The sequence below is a fragment of the Oenanthe melanoleuca genome, chromosome 3, assembly GCF_029582105.1.
Source record: "Oenanthe melanoleuca isolate GR-GAL-2019-014 chromosome 3, OMel1.0, whole genome shotgun sequence".
Lineage (NCBI taxonomy): Eukaryota > Metazoa > Chordata > Aves > Passeriformes > Muscicapidae > Oenanthe > Oenanthe melanoleuca.
In genome coordinates, this window is record NC_079336.1 from 14,375,917 (window position 1) to 14,396,065 (window position 20,149).

Sequence of the window (20,149 nt, forward strand, 5' to 3'; positions counted from 1 at the left end):
TCTTGGGCTGTCAGATCTTCATGCCTTCTAAGGCACCTGTCTGCTATGAGTTTCAGCAGTCTTTATCTGATGGCTTTTATCTTCTTGGCCCATGTACCACTGTGCCTGGACTATGAGCTCTTCAGTTTTATGAAATACTGCGTGGAGGAAAACCTAATTTCTTCTGTTTCTAATTGTTGGAAGAATTATTCATTTTCTTCACACCTTTAGTGACTTACATACCTATACAATATGTCTCATTTGTACTATCTTTTGCTTTTCAAGTGAGTAAAATGTTAGTCTATATAATAGTTCTTAGTATGAGGAAAGAATCCCGATTTTATTGGTTACTTTTTTCTGTATATTTTGTGTTGGATTTTTGTTTATTTGAGATGTATGGTCAAGGCTGCAGGACACCATACAAAGGTAGCATAAATTTATAATGATGAATGCTTTTGATTTTGTCTCCTCTCTGAATAGAAATTGGTCTTTAATAGTCACTCCAAGCTCTCTTTTCTTTGTGTTTTTTTGGTTTGGGGGGCTTTTTCAGGGGTTGGGGTTTGTTTATTTGTTTTTGTTTTCTTTTGGTGTTTTGTTTATTTGTTTTGGGTTTTTTGTTTTGTTTTGAGTGGTAATAATTTATACTGACATATTTTGCTGTGTAAATACAGTGAGGAATTATTTTATTCAAGTGTTGTTTCATACATTCACACCTTGAATTTCATCACGTGTTTTGTTTTGTTGTCCAGTAAACTAAATTTACAGAAGTATTTTGTGAGGGAGCTTGAAAAATCCGTGTGTGCTACATTAGCTATTACTTTTATCCACACACTACTCCTATATATGTATATATATATGTTAATATATAGGAGGCACTACCTTCCTAGTATCTTATTTAGCCTCTAGTCTAGTTAGGTCTAGTAACTTACACGTTGTTGTTATTGTTACCTGTTTGCCAGGTTGGGACATTGAATGTATTTGTTGATTTGGCCCTTAGACCTGGAGTGGTCTTTTCAGACCCCCTGCATTACACCAGTGGCACTTTAGTCCCATACCACAGTTAGGAGTTGAACAGTTCTATTATTGCAGTGCTTTGTAACTCTTGGGTTAATACATTCATATCCTATGGATTTATTGGCCATTTTCTTGCTTGTAAAGCCTCTTTTCCTGAGTCTCAAACACATGCTTTTACATATATCCTATCATGACAAAAAGTTCCTTTTCGGGAACTTTTTAATCTCCTCTGCAGTGAGTACTAAGGTCAATTATTGGTACTGGCCTTTAGCATCCATTCTTGGGGCTGTATTTGCAGCTTACCTGTTTTACAAGCCCTTTTGGTTATTTAGCTGTGTGTTTTCTTCTCATAAAATAAAAATATTTAGAGTATTAGCTTTGTGTCTTTTACAAGCTACTTTTAAAAATACTTTTGCCTATTTTATTGTGATTTTATGTTCATATTTTGTTGGAGTTCTGTTGTCCTCATCTTACAGCTTGGTTTTCTAAATATCATCTTTGCCTTCTAATGATTTCAGTGTTATTAATTTGAAAGCTCTGTTTATCCATAGCTTAATTTTTGGGAACTGAAATCAGATTTATGATAAGCACTATCCTTAAGGAAGTTTCATGACTGAACATTTTGTGATTTCTATTGAGAACTTCTTGCTTATTACTCTGAGTTCAGTTTTTCAAGGAGGAAAAAAATTATACAGTGAAAAAAATTGGACAAAGAATAGAATAAGTGATAAAAAGATATGGGTCATTTTCCAGCTTTTTTCAGCTGAAGTAATATTAGGGTGTGGTGCTGCAGGAGTCTAAACTGTTCTAAAATGGGACTGCCACAACCTGACCTCAGCTTTCCAATCCCTTCCCCATTCCTGTGAGCACATTCATGGAATGTGAGCTGTCTGGAAACCAATCTCTTTTGTTGGTTGGTTGGTTGGTTGGTTTTTTCCCCTCTTTTTTTTTTTTTTTTTCTTTTATTTTTTTTTAGTGGTTTGGGGTCTTCATTTGCTTGGTTTTTGTTTATTTTCAGTGAGGGATGCATTTTCTCTCTGTGAACTCCATTATTGTGGAGCAGCTCACAGTGTGACTGTCCAAGCACCTGCCCCATTGTTTTTAGGGGGTGGAAGTGGTTTTGTTCCAGGTGAGGGATGAAGGCAGGATAGTATCCACCTCAGTTTGTCTTTAGGTGTACTCTTTTTAATAATGTTGACGTTGAGGATCAGTTTCTAGAGAAGTGGGACTCTACTACTCAATACAGTGATACTGTAGTTTGGCCTCAGAAAAATTAATGGCAACTCTTTCAAAATTTTTCTTTTTGTTGTAGTTTATCTCTGAAGATAACCTTTTATAGCTATAAAATACTTATGCTGTTTGTCTTGGAGTTCAGACATATCTGAGTGGTAACAAAGCTTAATGTAGTTGAAGAGAGTAACTGCAAATATCCAGCTTGGGTGCTGAATGGGTGAATATATCTAAATAACTTAATATATCTAAAGAACTGCCTGAATCTGAATTACAATAGAGTGGTGTGCTGCCACTAAGCAGCATGTATGCAGGATTACCCCAAACAGAGTCTGTAAAACGTGTCTTACTCTACTGTTACCTCTTTTGAATGAGAACTTTTTGTCACAAGCTTGGCAGGGAAGTAAAATAAGATAGTTGTTCTTTATATGTTCTTTATATGTTTTATGTTCTGCCCATTGAATAAGATGGGGAGATATTCTTTATATCACTCACTGGGGGTCTTTTTCTACTTGCCAAATTGCACTAATAAAATTTGAGGCAGGTACCCTGGTTTTCACCAGTTTTTTCCACACAGAGAAATACCATGAAGAACTCAGAACAACTGTGTGAGCTGGAGAAATGACCTGTTAGAAATGGTTTGGTACAAACCTACCTAATGCACATCAGAAGACTTGGATTTAGAAGTTGTTGAGTACAGCAACTCAAAAAACCAAATGGTAGTGGTGTTGATGAATAAACCAGGGGAGCTAAATGATACAGTGAGCAGCATAAATTGATTTGCAGTCAGTTTTGAATTCTTCACACTTGGTGTGACAAAATACAGGAAGTCCAAAAGGTCAGGAACGTAACTTGCTGCCAAAGAGTTTAGGGATTGGAAGTTTAGCTCAGTTTCAAGAATGTGCAGTGAGGTAATTCGTGACAAAAATCTTAATACAAGATTAAATTTTATCCTGCTGGACTGAAGCTTCTGTTGGAGACTAAGGCAAGATCTAAGTGAAGGTCAAATGATTCATTTCCTTACCATGATCTGCCTTTTTTGTTTCTTACCCATTTAGACATCCTTTGAAGCAAGATTACTGTTCTAGATGGAGCTGGTTTTGCAGTTTGTCCCCAAAAGCTGAAGGTTGAGTGTGTTTCTCCCCATGCATCACATGGTGGAGAATTCAAGGACACACAATCCCACAGCATGTGGTCCCTGCCCAGAATGTGGAGGGTTTATTTCAAAATCATTGCAGGAATTTGTTGATGCAGTGTCTTTGTCTCCGTGTAAACATCAAATGCTTGGTGTAGACATGGCCCTATTGAATGCAAATTTCCAGTATTATTTTTGTGTTGTGGATTAGCAGTCTTTTCCATGAAGTTACTTAATATCAAGGTTTTCAAGTACTTTTCTCAGGTTTGTTTTCATTTGCTCGTATGAATAGGTCAATGTTTCCATTTCCAGCTGAAAGAGGTGATTGAAATGTAATTTCTGTAAAAAGTACTCAAGGTCCACAAAAAGAAGAAAGTCAATGCTACATTAAATTCTAATTAATAAGAATTACCTTTAACTATTTCAAGATTTTTGTAATGGGAGCATAATCCAGTGCTCCATGAACTTGGTTTTCAAAAATGCCAGTTTGTTCTGACCTTTAAGCAGACAAAAAGTAAAATTCCTGTTTGCATTTAAGATTTGGAGTGGTTTAATTTTCTCCCCAGTAAAAACTGACAGCTTCACTGCTGCTGTAAATTGCTGATAGCAGCAGTGACTCATCTCAGTTTCATGCTTCTGCCACTCTGGAATTTTTGTGTGCATTTACAGGAGCCCCAGCATGGATTTCTGCTCTGTGTCTGGAAGGGCTGAGTGAGGAAGCACAGCCATACTCTAACACTCTGGTGCTCTGACTTTGCATTCAGATTTAATTGTGTGTTTAGTAGTTGGCAGTGATTTGTCTTTGAGATAGAAGTTTATATTTAATTTCCTTTATAAACAGGTTGATCTGCTACCCCAGTTTTTCCGTAAACTGTAGGAGTCTGAGTTTTCCTGTTTGCCAGACTGATGATGGGACATGCTTTGCAGTGAAACCAAGAGCCATGTTTTTTTAACAATGAGCAGTTTATTCTGCTCTCCTCTTTTGTGATCTTCATGTGCAGCACATGAACTTTCCTTTTTTGGGGATGTCCTGCAACCCTTTCAATGGTTCTAATGGTCTTCCTGATGTCTTTCATTCTTGCAGATACATGTGGTAGTACTGCCTATCTTTGTCACTTGTGGCTTGCATCTCTTCACAATACCCATTCCTATCTTCCTGTGCTGCCCTAATGTGCATTATTTGTACTCTTTTCCCTCCTAGATATTTGCATTTTTAATCTGTGTAGGTGCATGGACTGGGAAGTGGGAAGGCAAGGGGGCTCTGTTGTGAAGGAAGGCATCTACAGCTGCCACCCAGTAGATGTGGTGTTGAACAAGAACATGATTGTTTCCATTCTCACTTTTCCAGGTTGTCACTGAGATAGTAAAATTCTGCCCCTCAGGACCTGTGATGTGCTTCAAATTTTGTGTGTGAATGAGTCCAAAGTTGTATCCACAAGAAGAAATGCAGTCAGAAGTGAAGGGGTTGGTCTCACAAGTGTGGTCTAGACGGTAATTAGTGTCTAATTAGTGTCTACCTAGAATCAGCTCCACTCCAACTTATTTTGTGACACAGCAGGATTTTGTGAGGTGGTATCTTTGTACAGTAGTGAGGCTTGTAGTGTTTTGGTAGCCAGACAAGTGGCCTGTTTTCAGATAACCCTGCATCTTGTGACTGGGCAGTTCCTCTCTGCAGGACGTATGGAAGCATGTGATTTGGGGGTGGGCTGTGTTGGGGTTTTTTGAGAATCAAGTCATGTGAAGGTATTCTGGTGTAAGATGGGATGCTGTATTGCCCTTGTTTCACTTTAATTATGAGGCTGTTAATTCAGTAGACTTCTTTATGTCAATATTTGGCAGGATATTGCTTTTTTTTTTCCTTTGAAAAGTGGTCTGTTGTCATTAATAAGACAGACTTATTAAATCAAGTAGATCCAACAGGTTAAGTTTTGTTCCTCACTGGTCCTTATTTAAGATGTGATTATTGAAGGAGATAATTTGCAAGGTTGGAAGTGTGTGAGGTAATGTGTAGGAGCCATTGTGGGTGTTCAGCTGTATTCAAAACCACCAGAAACAGCAGCTTAATTATCTATATAGCTTCTGCTAAGCAGAATTTGCACCCTTAAGGAAATATTCTCACTGCCTAGCAACAGATGTTTATTTTACTGTGGGAAAAAAACTTTGGAGTAGTATAAAGGTGCAGCTACATTAACAAGTTTTTCCTGAGATGAGCTAAATGGTATTTAGTAAGCTGTTAGCTTTTCCATGATACCCATCACTGGCATGTCTGAATGTGTGATAAGGAAAGAGTAGTTGCCCAGTGTACCTGCAGGAGAAGTGCCCTGTGGAGTAGCTGGTGGACAATAAGCAGCAGCATCCCTGCCCTCCCAGCATGAGGGCTGATTAACCCTACCCTGAGGCTTCATCTGCTGCTGACTGAGTGCAGGACCTTGTTTTCTCACGTGGTTTAACTAGCTTGGTACAGCTGGGATCGAGTCAAAAACATGCCTTTTAAAACATTCAGCAGTGCTGACGTGGCTGGCCATTCTTACTGACAGGTTTGTCCAGAAATGTGTTCAAACAGAGTGTAAACTTTTATCTTGTTATGGTTTATTAGAACGCTGACATGTATTTGGTTCTTGCTTTGAACTTGTTTCTCTTACAAGTTCTTCTGTTTATATGTTCTCTATGAGCTAAACAGCAACCACTTTTCAGTGGAAACAAGTAAACATGATTTATCTAAACTGTTAAAAGCATAGGCTGTTTTTTGTGGGATAAGTGCTTCAATTCACTTGTATCGTGTCTCTGACAAGGTCTCTGTACCAGATGTACTGGAGAAAGATGTAACAGCACATGCAAGGAGTTGTTACAGAACAGCTTTCCCACGATGAACCTTCTCAGTGTCCTCTTCATCTAAGGTGTCCTATAAGCAGCATGAAGTGCTCAGAAAAGCTATCCAGAAACATTTAGGCATGGCTGCATCACCTCCTGCCTGGCACAGACCATTTGTGTGCCTAGTTGAAATACAGATATATTTGCCTTCTCCATTAGCACCCCCTGAATGGTGCTGCAGCCAGATGATCCTGCTGTATTGCAGCCAGTGAGCAGCTGTTACTGCAAACACAGGGGCAGCTTTTTTATGTAGGGTGATAGAGACCTGCTTTAGCTCTTGTGGTTCAAGCTGGAAAGACTCCAGTCTGTGTTTCCTGGTCTAAATTCTGAGACTCTGAATTATATTTCAAATTACTATATTTGGTTACTTCAGTTAAAATATTTTAATGTACAAGAAGAGCATACAAAACTAAATAGTAACAATAAAGAATATGTAGCCCTTCAACTATTTAGTCACTCCTCTGCTGAATCAGAAAAATTGTTACTAGTCAGCTGCTCATAAGCTTTTGATAGGTGTTTGATAATCATTGGAAATCATCTTGAGATCAGAGCCCAAATGTTGTTGATAAGTACTGCATGAAATACAGCCTGGAGCCCCTTTTTCAGTTTTGGAGATGACACTGATTTAACAGTCCACTGCAAAATCCTTCCTGATTGTGTTTGCAGTGCTTGTTCTAGACCTGCTCCCTGCAGGCTTGTCATCCCATTCCAGTACCTTTGACAGAATCGTTATTTCTGCTTTTATTCCCTTGGGATGATTGGAGAAATAACTGCAATAATTCCTGCAAACCCCACTGATAATCTAGTGGTCTTTTTTAAATCCCAAAAGTAATATATTTTTGAAAAAATTTGGGTCTTGATCTTACGTAGGAACGTTTTCTATCATGGAATAATTTTGAAGAGCGTTTTAAAAAATATTAATTATATCTTTTGGGTTAAAATTTCATGCTTCTAGATAAGCTTAACCTTTCCATAAACAATGCAGTGCAAAAGAATGCTTATGAAATGGGTGACATGCCACATTTACATGTTGGGTTCCGGACCATAGATGGGGCATGAGATCATGGGAATTTACTGTTGCACTTATGAAAGCCAAGCTGGTTGGAGAAGGGTGACATTGGTATTTCAGTTGCTAGCTGAGCACTGAAAGAGAAACTTCTTTTAAAATACATGCAGTGGCCTTCAACTCAGGGAGTTAAGCTGTTCCCCTGTGCATTCTTGAGCTCTTTGGTGCTGGAGCAGAGTTTATTAAAAGAGACTTTCCTGTGTTAAGTCTGGAAGTCTAGTGCCAGGAGGCTTTTAGCCCAGAAAAAAAAAGAGCGAAGAGTTGGTGAGTTGAAAGCTGGGGGCAGAGGAGGAAGACTGCTGTGGATTTCTTCTTGAGAGCTTTGGGATACTGTCCTTGTCACTGATGTTCCTTCTCTGTATCTCACAAACCCTTGATCTGCATGTTCTTGGAAGGTTTCCCTCCGGGAAAGAGGGTACCGTGAGGTGAATGCTGGTGGCAATAAATAAATACTTGCTATATCAGGATGCAATTAAGGTGTTCCCTAAAAAGTCGGGAATGTAGAAATCTAGGAGGGCGTGGAAGGGAATGAACTGCAAAAATGTGGTTTGGGAAAACTAAGCTCAGGTCTGATGAAGCCCATGGGAAATGGCTCTTGGACCATAGTGAAGATAATGGGGAAGGAATACCAGAAAGATTTTTAAACTTGAATAAAAAGTCAAGTATATGCTTTCTATGGATCCTATCACTATACAAACTGCTGTACAGTTGGACTCTGTACAGTTCTGTGTTTTCTTTAAAATAATGACACTTCATCTTTTCAATAAGCCATGGACATAGATTCATTTTCGCAATATGAACGTTTTACAGAAAAATTTTGGTTTGAGTGTATTGCCAACATATTTCTTTCACCTCTGTCTGGTACCATAATTAGTTAACAGATTATGTCTGGGAGCAGCATGTCTTAAGCCTCTACTCATGTTGTAAGTAAAATTAAAAGCAAACAAATTTAGAAGGGGTAAGGGGAAATATGAACAAGTGCACTCTTGTTTCAGGGTTACAGGAACTGGGAGTGCCGTGTGTTTCATTTGTTACTTCAAGAGAATCATCTTACTCATCTTCATGAACTTCTTAGGTCTTGTTCTTACTACCCTTCCTGTATCTCTGTGAGACATTTCCAGAAGGGTGTTTGTGTATGTTAAGGTGGAGTAGGACTTGCCTACCAAATAAAAATGCCTGTTTTTTTTTTAGCAGGGTTCTCAGTTCTCTTGCCATGAAACTGAGTCATTTTGTCTGGCTGTAGTGGCAACTGCATCTTGTTCTCTGGCATGGCTTGCTCTTGGTTCTGGTCTGTACTTCACAGGCAGAGGTGGAAAAGGACAGTAATGTTTTGTAGCTGGGGTTGTGCCTCTTGGGCAGACCTTGTGTTTGGCAAGGCCCCAAACGGCAGGGCAGTGGTACCACACCTCTTGTTTCATGCCCCACGTACCACACGCTTGGTCTGTATCATAAACCAACGTTGGATATCCCGTAAATCAACATTCACTTTAATTGAGGGGTCAGCTCTAGCTGAATGTGGTGAGAGAATCTTGAGTTTAATTAAAAGATTTCAGAACTAGGCAGTTTAATGAGGTGTTTTTTCCCCAGAATTTCCTCACCCATTCCTACCCTCTTCCTAGGTGGTTCTGGATGAGAGCAGATGCCAGACAAAAAGCAATTAATTAGAGCAGACTTTTTAAGAAAAAGAAAAAAATCAGTTTGGAAGGGGAAGTTAGGCATTTTACTCACTGTGTGGATCTAGTGAACCAGCTCTGCAGCAACCTAAAGATGAAGGCCCTGCCTGACATGCAGCAGTGGGGCATGTATGGGGAAAATCCCCACAGTGGAAAGTACAGCGGTAGAAACTGTCTTTGCATGTAACCCGAAACACATGGTAATCAATTGCAGGTGCTCTCGACCTGTGAGTTGTAAACAGAAATCAGGAAATTGCAACTGCGTTGCTTTTCCTGTGTTGCTCAAGGGCCGGGGAGGAGCAGCTGGGGAGGGAGAAGCCTGGGAACTGCTGCTCCTGGCTCGGTGGTGCTGCCCAAGAAAGCAGCTGTGTCACCCGTGCCTCACTCTGTGAGTGAATCTGGTTGATGGCCAGGAGGGTGGTGAGGGTCTTCCTTCTGTGCCTCCCTCACTTCAGTGTACACAAGCACATGTGTGGCTGTACACTGCTGGGTAATTCTCCCCACCCACCCCCTCACAAAAGGAAAAGCAAGGTGCTTCCCTTGCCCTGATCAGTGCATGCATTCTTAAAGCTTTCCTGGGCTTCAGAGGCATGGATTTGGGGATAAATTATAGTACTGAGTGTCAGGTTTAAAAATCCCATATTATTTCAAGAGCTGTGAGCTCTTTCAAGTTGGCATTCTTGGTTCACTGCACAATAGCCAGTAAAACAGCTTGTTAGTGGTGCTGCTTACTTAAAAGTCTTAAGTGGCTTTGCTGAGTGGGGTAAGGTAGTGACCAGGGGCTCTGAAGGAATGCCATCTGCCTTAATGGAAAACCTCTTTGGTTTGTTACCAGGTCTGGTTTAGAAAAATAGCTGGAAATGGAGAAGAAAGAAACTTTTTTTTTTTTTTTTTTTTTTTTTTTTAATAGAGAATGTCTGTGTGAGCACTTCTGTCTTGTAAAACACGTCTGAATCCTCATTTAGTGCAGTGAAGAGTGAACACGTCTGGCTGAGAAGGAAAATGACAATGTGGGAATTAAGGGTGCAAGTAGCAACTGAATCTATCAGTGCTAGTGGAAGCCATGGTGGTTGTTGGGTGTCTTGCTGAGTGGTGGGTGCACCAGAGAAGGAAGAATGTGGATGGGTCATTTGATGAAGAAATGTCTTACAAAGTAGCAGGAGGCTTTATCAGAAAGAGCCAAACGCTGCAGCTGCCGAGCACTTGTTAATGGTGGAAACATCTGCAGAACATTGACCTGGATTTGTAATTTGTGTACTGCTCCCATAGGAATTCAGGCTCTTGGTCTCCTTTCTCTGAATGAGTTCTGTCCTGAGTAGGAAAAGGAGTTTTGCATGATGGTAAGGTATAGGAAAACCAGGGTATCTTATGTGAGTTGCCTTGTTAATGAGTTCTGATTGATGGTGCTATGCAGATACCTGTTCTCTGACTACTGTTGGGCAGAAAGGCCCAATACAGCCCAGTCTGCAGTTAACTTGGTTTAAGTCTCCTAGGTTAAACTCTTTTCTTCTTTGGACTCATATGGGGACCAGCAGTGAGGAGAGTAATTCACCCCAGAGAAATGGGAACGTTCTCCCCGTTTAGTTTCTGGGGTGCAGCCAGGGAGAGTATTAGTTCTGCATTGCTGTGGCAGTAAAAATAATGAATTGGTTGCTCAGAAATTGTAGAAAAAGCGAGGCAAATTCTGTCTCTCACAGATTGTGTCTTTATGATTTCTACTTGCCTACACAAAATAGACCATTACTGAAATGTACAATTAGAGCAAACTGTGGTCTTGCTGTTGAAATGGTAGTCTCTGGTTTGCTCGTTTTTTATGTGTGCATTTGGAAACAAAGTATTTTGAAACTAAAACTTTCCTTGTTGGTATTTCAGACACAGTTGAGTCCATGCTTTCAGACTACGACATCCTCTCTCTGTCTAGCATCCAGCAACACTCACTAAAGAAGAGGGCCCTCCAGCCTGAGACACACGTAGAGAGGCTCTTAAGTTTTTCAGCCCTGCAAAGGTAATTAAACCATCAGCAATGAAATAGCATAATATTTTCCTTCGGTTTCTGATGAGTACTGTACAGTTTCAAACTCATAAATTGCCATGTTTTCTGTCATGACTTGCCAGTTAGCGATCTGCATGGTTATATGACTTCAGAGAGCCTCAGAGGAAAGGGGAAAGTTCTATTTTGTTTCTCTGAAGTCTGAAGTGGCAGTAATTTAGGATTTCCTTTGCTTTATTCTTAGGTTTAGTTTCATGCAAATTACTCCCACTGATTGGGTTGAATCTCACTTATACCTCATCTAGCAGTGTTGTCAGTACTTCTTGACTGTCCTCTGGTTCTTGAAAATCTCAGCCTTCAATTTGGGAAGTGTGTGTGGCGTGTTGCCCAAGAAATTTACTGTATTTATTTTCATGGAAGTTTAATCCTTTTCCTACTGTGTATAAATGTCCATTAAATAAAATACTTACTTTTATCTTTTGTTTGTTTGGTTTAGTTTTGTTTTTTGGTTTTTGTTATAAGAGGGCAAATAAAGCTCTGCTGAAAGGGGGTCTAGAGGTAGGAGGGAGCAGGCATGAAGATTACAGGGATTTTATTCTGAGTCAGAAAAGTGCCTTGCAGGTATTTCAGTGCTGAAATTGTGAATCTGAAATGGGGAGCAGGGTGAGAATAACACTTTGTATTGACAATTGTAGATTGATTTTTGTTTGTCTGACATCTTTTGTCCTCTGTATATTCATGTGCCTTCCCCTGTGTCATCTTCAACTGTCATGCAAGTTATGCATACTTTTTGAATCTCTGAATGTTTGAAAGGCAATTTTTTTTTTAGTTTGGAGGGGCAATTATGAAAGATTAATGGGATCAGATGTCTGACTGTCCCTGTTTTGCACTGCCTCATGCATCCTGGCTTTAGGGTGAGGTTACCAATGATGATTACAGAATAATTGCAGAGGAGCATGCCAAAAATCTTTGACCCAAAGCCCACATAAACTTAAGAGCCCATGAGGCTTCTTCCAGAAAAAGCTATCAGCTTACTTCTTGGGATAGTGTTTAGTTTTTGTGACAATATATTGTTAAAAGTGTCAGGAGTTCAGATTTCTGGTTTATGGTCTTCAGCCTGTACTATGTCAGAAAGTAAGAACTTCAAGATTATTTAATTTCAAGTAGATGAAGAAATTTCTTGCTCTGATTGTTTTGTTGGTTTTTTTTAGTAGTTTGCAGTAACTGGTTTTGCTTAACTGCAAATGTAGAAAGTACATCATGAGCAAACCGACGGTTTTGGATTTTGGGGATTATTTTTTTAACCTTTTCTTAATTAAACATCTATGACTCTAAAATATTTACAGTTATCAATTACATAGTATATGTTTTTGTAACCTGCTTATCAGAATTAATGCTTTTTAACTTCTTTTGGATCCTCAGTGAAATGGAGATTGAATGTATCTGTTACATGTATATACTTTGCTTAAAAGTAAATGTAAGTAAATTCTTTTACAGGCACTTTAAATTGTACTTAACTGCAACTGCTGAACACTTTTCAGAAAAATTTCAAGCATTAATTGTGGATGGTGAAGGCAAGGAAAAGGAGTATCATGTTCAATGGCAAGACTTTTTCACTGGACATGTCGTTGGTTAGTATGAAGTAGACTATGGGTCACTGCTGAGAAACCACAGCTTTGCTCAAGTCTCTTGGGCAAAGTAAATGGTGTATTTCCCTCATTTGCATGAGATTTGGGTAGGATGAAGAAATAACTGTAATTCTTATCCCCTTGGGTTTTCTGGTTTTGTTTTTGTGGTGTGTTTGGGGAATTTTTTTAGGTTTGGTGGGTGGTAGGGTTTATTGCATCAAGCTCCTAAGATAGGGCTCTTGTGTTTAGTTTGGCAGAACACAAAGGTATAATTTACTTAAGCAGTGGCTTGCAAATTATTATTTTTTAAAATGCTGATGGTAGCTTTAATTCCAGCTGGAATGTAGGACTTGAATGTTCCTTGCCACAGAACACAGAGCTGAGGTAGAGGTGATTCAGTGATGCACAGACTGTTCAATTTAAAGACTTAAAGATAGTTCTTTGTAGATTACTCTTCTGGTAAGAAAGATGCCATGCTCCACTTTCATGCAGTGCTAATGCTTTTACTAAGTTGTTTTGATTTCTTTGTTGCCTTTGTGATGTGGTGAGACTTTTCCACTGGAATGCAGGCTGATGCCCTGAAACTGCTGTCTGATAGTAGTTAGATGCACCCTACTTTTGTTGGCAGGAATACTGTGTCCCCCATTACTAATCCCCAGAGCCATCTCAACACTTTCTGCAAAATTTTCTATTAAATCTGAGTCTCGTTGGCGGTGACTTTTGGGAAGTTAAGACCTGGGGGAGGTGCTGTTTAATTTCTTTTTTTTTTCTTTAAATTGAACAGTACAAAGATTGAGGAAGGTAATTTGTCATGAGGTTTAGAAACCCCCAACAAACAGTGTCTGTGCAGGAGCACATGCAGACAGCTGAATTAACTTAATTGTTCCATGCTTATGTTAAAGGAGAGCATAATTCCAAGGTTGTGGCACATATTGGGGATGAAGATTTTACAGTGCGAATCAATACCGATGGAGAAGAATACAATATCGAGGTATGCTTTGCTGTGGAAAATGTATCCAGACAATCACTTCTTTTCCTCTGGGTGTTCCTTTTCATTGTTAGTTGTGTTGGCACTTCTGTACTCAAACTGGATTTGGTGATAGTGTTTGTTTTGGGGTGAGGAGGGAGAGAAATAAGAAACCAATTTGGCTTGCAAGTGTTGACTTTTATTAGTGAGTGACATTCTCTGACAGTTGCATGTTTTAGATACATCAAGGAAGAAGGTATGTTTTAAATAGGAAGGGGTTTCAGAAACAGAAATGGGTAACGTTAGAAATTGGTGGTGATCATTAACAAACTGTGGCAGTCTAAACAGAGTCAGTGTGAAGCTTTTGAAAAATTGGCTTTGTTACACCTTGGAAGTTTTCCCATTCTTAGGGCTTCATTGAAAATCTGGTTATATTACCTGAAAATCTGGTTATTTTATCTGAAAATCTGATTATTTTTCCCTACTCCCTTGTTTTTCACCATTTTTATTGCTTGTGTTATTTTGAACTCTGTTAAAAAAAACATATTCAACGAATATATAATTAGAGACTGTCATAATGAGATGTTCAGTGCAGTATATTCCCAGACACAAGCAGTATTAGAATGGCTGAATAACAGTAATTATGGCTGAGTGTTATACGGATATTGTAATTGTCTCCAAACCCAAAGATATGCAGAATTATGGGTAAACCTGAGAAATCTAGTCATGTGAAAGTATAACAATGTGATCAGAATGCCCAAATCACTGTACTGTGTTTTACACTGAGAACGTACAGTAGCTATTTGCGTGTGATGTAAAGCATTTTTGTGTTTGTGGTCCAGAGCAGTTGTGGGTGTGCCTTGTCTCTCTGTGCAGCCAGACCCTGTTCCTGTGTGGCTATGTCTGAGGGCAGGCAATGGTGTGCAGCCTCTGGCTTGCCCATGCTGCCACGCTGGTGGTGCCCCCAGGCCAGCTTTGGCCACTAACAGCCCTGGATGAGATGATTCCTATGTGCAGTGGCAGAGGGAGCATGCCTGAGTCTGTTCCCCAAAGGCAGCATGGACAAAGCTGCTCTGCCATTTCCTGCTTTTGTTTTAAAGGTAGTTGTGTATGCTTTGGAAAGGCTGTGGGCCCTTGTGTAAACCACTGTTGCCCTCACACCTTGCTTTAGTGTGTGAAACTCTCAGTTTTGTGCTGCTGATGTGGCACAGCCTTCACGTTTGGGGACTTTTTTGCTGTGAAGTGAAAGCGCAGTGTGGTTAATAATGGCTGGCTGAAGGTGCAAGAGCCCTGCCTAAGGGCCAGAGGAGACCCAGAGCCAGGTGCACTCTGTTGTAGATGCAGGCAGTCTGTGCTGCTTGGCTTTGGCCAGAGAACTGACCTGGTCCATATCATATTTGGTGGTGTTGCTTTAGTTTAACATTCAGATAACGATAGGACTTGTCAGTAAAGTAAAAAGATGGTTTGTATGCATCTCCTGTGGGAATTGGTGTCTTTCCTTGAGATTTCATAGTCTTCTTTGGTTTTGGAGAAATTTTCATGTTTATGAGTACTTGGGTAGCTATTGAACATCAAAGAGCCCACATTCTGCTGTTGGCTTAAAGGTTCTCTGTTACCTGCCTCTTCCTGTGCTTCTGGTCAGTGCATTTGTTACCAGTTAAAGATATCCTCCTGGCTCCATGCTGTTACAGAGGGGAGCAGAGGAACTTGACAAGCCTCTTCAGCTTGCTCAGATTCTGAGAAGAAAAGTTCTCTACTATGGCCTTATCAGGTAGCTGCCACTACTTTGTTAAGATGCTCTCAGACTTTTGGATTCCCATGTAGCATAAGAGAGTGTGCTTCTGTTGGCTTTCTTGGAGATGTCATTTTATCAGTAGACTTGTTGCTGTGGGTGAAGTGCATTTGTGCATTTATGTGTGTAGACAGAAGCCTGTGGAGATACAATGGTACATACATAAAGTTTTTTACTTTACAAGACTTTGCAAGGTTCACTGTGTTCCTAACTTCTCCTTGTGTTGTCAGCCACTGTGGAGATTTGTAGATGATGTGGAAGACGAAAGACTGCTGGTCTACAGATCTGAAGATATCAAGGATTTCTCAAGGTTGCAGTCCCCCAAAGTATGTGGTTATTTGAAGCTGAATGAAGATGAACTGTTGCCAAAAGGACTGGAAGACAGGAAACAAAATGAAGGTGAGTGTCCATACCTTGAGAGAGTAACATCTTTGAAACAATTCAGCTCTTTCAATTCACTGTGGGGATGTAGGGGGGAAGCAGCCCCCTCCTGCCTCTTGAAACAACTTTGTGCTTCTGTGCACTGTGCAGCAGGACCACTTTGCCCTCTATGGTCACTCAAGGAATCCATCTTGAGCTATGATGGGGTTTTCTTTCCTCTATCCTTTGCTGTGCCAGCAAAAATTGGGGTCATGACTAGGAACTGGAGAAGTGTTAAGGCTGTAGTGATGACCATAAAATCTCTATAGGTAAATCTGATGAATAACTCAATCTCACTGCTATGTATTCTTTTCCTTACAGTAAGTTTGAGGACTGCTAGGAACACAAAATTTAAGAATAGCTATTAAAAAAAAAAAAAGCCCCAAACTAAAACTAAACATCCCCATTCTCTTCTCCTTCCAGGAGCCCACCCACACTCACATTCAGGTCTTAAATAGGGACTCAGCTGTGGTAGTAGTATTGAGTGTTTATTTGAAATATTTACTTTAGAAAGCACCCATAGGAAGAAAAGAGCTGTTCCAGAGAACTCCAAAAACACGTGCAAGATGTTGGTAGTGGCAGACCATCGTTTCTTCAAGTACATGGGCCGTGGGGAAGAGAGCACCACTATAAACTATCTGGTAAGTAAATGTGCCCTGTTAAAATGTGCTGGAATAGATGCAGGTAAACACACTGATGCAGTAGTTAAAACAACATACAGCTTATACTACTTTTGTACACACAGCTTTTACCTGGGGAAGTGCTAAGTCACGCTTTAAAAATATTCTACAGTGAAGCTAATGTAGTTCAGTAGTCTTCAAATTTTACTTGGAAGCAAATTCCTTCTTTTCATATACTTCTGTTGGCTATGCCGTTTTCTGCCCAGGAACTTCTCTTTTCTCAGTCATAGCTCTAGTCTCCTGGATTTTGAAATCTACTGCAAATGATCTGAGCATCTTTAAAGTTCTAGCATGTTTAATGAGAGGTTAAAGCAATTCACAGAGATCTTCTTTTCCAAATTCTTTCAAGATTCTCTGTCCAGAGCAATAAATTAGAAGCAAGCCCAGTAAACAACTTGTTTGGTTGTACATTGGTGTTGTGGATTAACCCCAGCAGGCAGCTCAGCCTCAGGCAGCCACTTACTCTCTCCTTCCAGATGGAATGGGGAGAGAATCAGAAGGGTAAAGGTGAGATAGATAGAAACAGTTTAATAGCAAAAGCTGTTCACAGCAGCAAAGCAAAACAAGGGAATTAATTCACTGCTTCCCATCAGCAGGCAGGTGTTCAGCCATCCTCAGGGAAGCAGGGCTCCCTCATGTGCACCAGTTACTGAGTGACCCAGCTGAAACACTGGGGTTGCCTATCTGGCAGATTTTTGTGAGCTAGAACAAGGCCTACCCACAGCCTTTCAGCAGGAGAGAATGGGGGTTTGGGGACTGGAGACAAAACAAATGACAACAGGTTTGGAAGCCTGTTGTTTGTCAAAAGTCTGTTTCTGAGCTTTACTCTTTGAAATGCTAATCACTCTGTTCCACTTTTGCTGGCTTTTTGACCTTTCTGTCCCCAGAAATTCTCCAGGTGCAGGGGCCTCATTTGGTGTGTTTGCAGAGGTGCTTTTATCTCAATATCTGAGTGTGCTGAGGCTGAGCCCTTTTGTGTTTCCTAGGTGGATGGGTACTGTTAACAACACAGTAATTGGAAAACTAAAGCATGAACTATTATTGAGTGGTTCTGAATGTCACTTCTGCTCAGCAAGTTTAAATTTAGTAGAAGGTGCTTTTTTAAGAGAACAGCTTGAAAAGGGAGGTATTGATTGTGAGCACTGACAAGAGACTTTCTGGAACCTTGTGTTTGAACCATGATGAGGAAAATAATAGGTTTTTGGCTGAATGAGGGAAACAAGCCTAGAGGGTCAGTTAAACTAATTAAGCACAATGCTAAAACAAAGCAGTAAAAACAGCTCCCTCCTCTGCCCTTCCCCTCAAAGAAATCTGGAAAATCAGTGTTTGAACAAAGTGTTCCCCAAAATGTCTTGTTCTTAATATTTTTGCTCTTCCACAACAAAAACAAAAGTGATAAATGCGATAATACTTTTTTATAATGGAAAATTTTCAAGTATATTGGATAATACTGATCCAAAACCAACAGTCCTTGGATCCAGGGAGTTTATCTTGTTACCTTACACAAGATTTAGTTTTAATTCAAGTAGCTGTTTCTAGATAAATGTGTTGCAGTTTCCCTGAATGTCTTTTGCTCCATGAAAGCTCACCTGGGTAACTGTTTTTCTCTTCCACACAGATTGAACTGATAGACAGAGTAGATGACATCTACCGAAACACTTCCTGGGATGATGGAACCTTCAATGGGTACGGCATACAGATAGAGCAGGTATTCACTGGGCTCTGCAGAGGGCTTCCAAGTTAAAGGGACATGGATTAAACAGCAGTGTTTCTGATTATTTTGTCTGGGTTAGAGCTAAAATAATAAAATCCTACATTATTAACTCCAGCCAAGACCACTCTGAAACAGCATCTTCCTAGCATTAATGATCTGACATGATGCCCATGTTCAGTTTCTTGCAGTGTTTGAAATGTGAAATTTCGGGGAGAATCTTTCCATATTTATTCCTAATTCAAAAGTGCTTTTTTGCCTGAATATGTGCAAATTTTGTTTCATTCAGACATACTTATGCATTTATTTCATATTTCTGTCACTAGTGCTTGGCTTACAAAGCCTGAGTGGGCCTCAAACACAGGTGAAAACACACAATCTTGCCTGATGAGCCTTAATGATTCCCTTAGATATCATGCTAGGGTAGAGGCTTGTATATGGACACAGGGAATGTAGTGCCTTCAATTTTTATGGTGGTGTCTCAAAGTTAGTGCACAGAAATCTGGAAAACAGCATTACAAACATGAGGACTCCATCAGCTTAGCATATTACAAGAGCTGTGATTGTGGGACATGGAGACTAATGGTACAAGCCAGCTGCCCCTTTGCTGGGAAAAGAACTTCAGGCACGAGGAAGGAGCATTACTTGGGTAGGGAGGGGGTGGAGAACATGATAAACTAATTCTGGATTAGTGGGAAGTCAAAATCTTTTAACATACATTTTGGTTAGCTAGAACTCTGAAATGACTTGGGGTTATTTATACTGGTTGCATTTGTTCGGAGTTTTTCTAAAAGTAAAATACATCTCCAAAGCAGAATTTTGCAGTAAAAACTTCTGATGTTATCCTGTAAAGGGTTACTTACAATGTAGTTACTTATGATTTAGTTGGTGTATTTAACTAGCAGAGGCTGAAAAGTTAATATTAGAATTATGCTGCATCTGAATTTTTCTTCTTACAGATCTATTGAAACATTTAAAATTACATTGAAACCTTTTCTGTAGCTATAAAATTGACCAAAATTCCTCTTAATTGTCATTGCTCTTTTTGACACGTAGATTATCATCCACAATGAGCCAAATACTGTAAAACCTGGAGAGAAGCATTATAATATGGCAAAAAGTTGCCCAGATGATAAGAAAGATGCCTGGGATGTGAAAATGCTGCTAGAGGTAGGTTGAAACCCTTGGAAAACTGTCCCACTTAATAGAGAATTGCTCATTCATGTGGCTGCTCTGTAGTAATGAGTGAAAGTCCTCTGCTCCCTCTGTGTGATGTGTGGATGTCACACAAAGTCAAACCAGCTGCTGTGCCCTGTAGCCTGTGGTAAAGGGCTCCCTTGCATAATTACTAAGCAGACATCAATTAGTCTTATTAATGTGGTCTGAGTCAGAAAGGCAGTCCTGATAGGTCTGGCCCTGAGACTGGCTGCCTTGTGACCTTCATCAAATTATTGTACTTGGCTTTGTCCTCCCTGTGAAAAGGGAAGATGAATAGACAAGTTATGTTAATGAATGTGTACAGTGTACTTGGGCATTAGTTTAATTTCCTGTAGCTCTGTAGGACAGCTAAACAGCTGCTGTTTTCTGACTTAGCCAGATCCAGGAGGTACTTGTCTGGCACATTAAATAAATGTTATTATCTACAGACTTCTAACATGCACTGTAAGCTAACAGAAATTTGCCTTTTTTTTTTATTTTTTTAAGCAATTTAGCTTTGATATTGCAGAGAAAGCAGCTCATGTGTGCCTTGCTCATCTCTTCACGTACCAAGATTTTGACATGGGAACCCTTGGACTAGCTTACGTTGGCTCTCCCCGACCTAACAGCCATGGTGGCATTTGTCCTAAAGGCAAGGCTTCTTATTCTTCTGTCCCAGTTGTGGGTTGGAAGATAGTTTTTGTTTTTCGTGTTTCATTGTTTTCTCCAACTTTCATGGAGTATGTTGCATATTTGCATAGATTCTAGTTGCTGTTTTTTTACATAAAAGGGATGG

The 20,149-nt window shown here is 39.9% G+C and overlaps 1 protein-coding gene across 1 annotated transcript in view; it reads left to right on the top strand.

Moving 5' to 3' along the window:
• ADAM17 (ADAM metallopeptidase domain 17) overlaps positions 1-20,149 on the top strand; it is a 36,067-nt gene that overhangs the window by 1,524 nt on the left and 14,394 nt on the right. The window contains exons 2-9 of the mRNA XM_056488521.1: positions 10,841-10,973; positions 12,456-12,589; positions 13,489-13,577; positions 15,576-15,744; positions 16,276-16,406; positions 18,064-18,153; positions 19,213-19,326; positions 19,861-20,005. Of these exons, the coding sequence (XP_056344496.1) occupies positions 10,841-10,973; positions 12,456-12,589; positions 13,489-13,577; positions 15,576-15,744; positions 16,276-16,406; positions 18,064-18,153; positions 19,213-19,326; positions 19,861-20,005 (1,005 nt within the window). The remainder of the gene's footprint in view (positions 1-10,840; positions 10,974-12,455; positions 12,590-13,488; positions 13,578-15,575; positions 15,745-16,275; positions 16,407-18,063; positions 18,154-19,212; positions 19,327-19,860; positions 20,006-20,149) is intronic.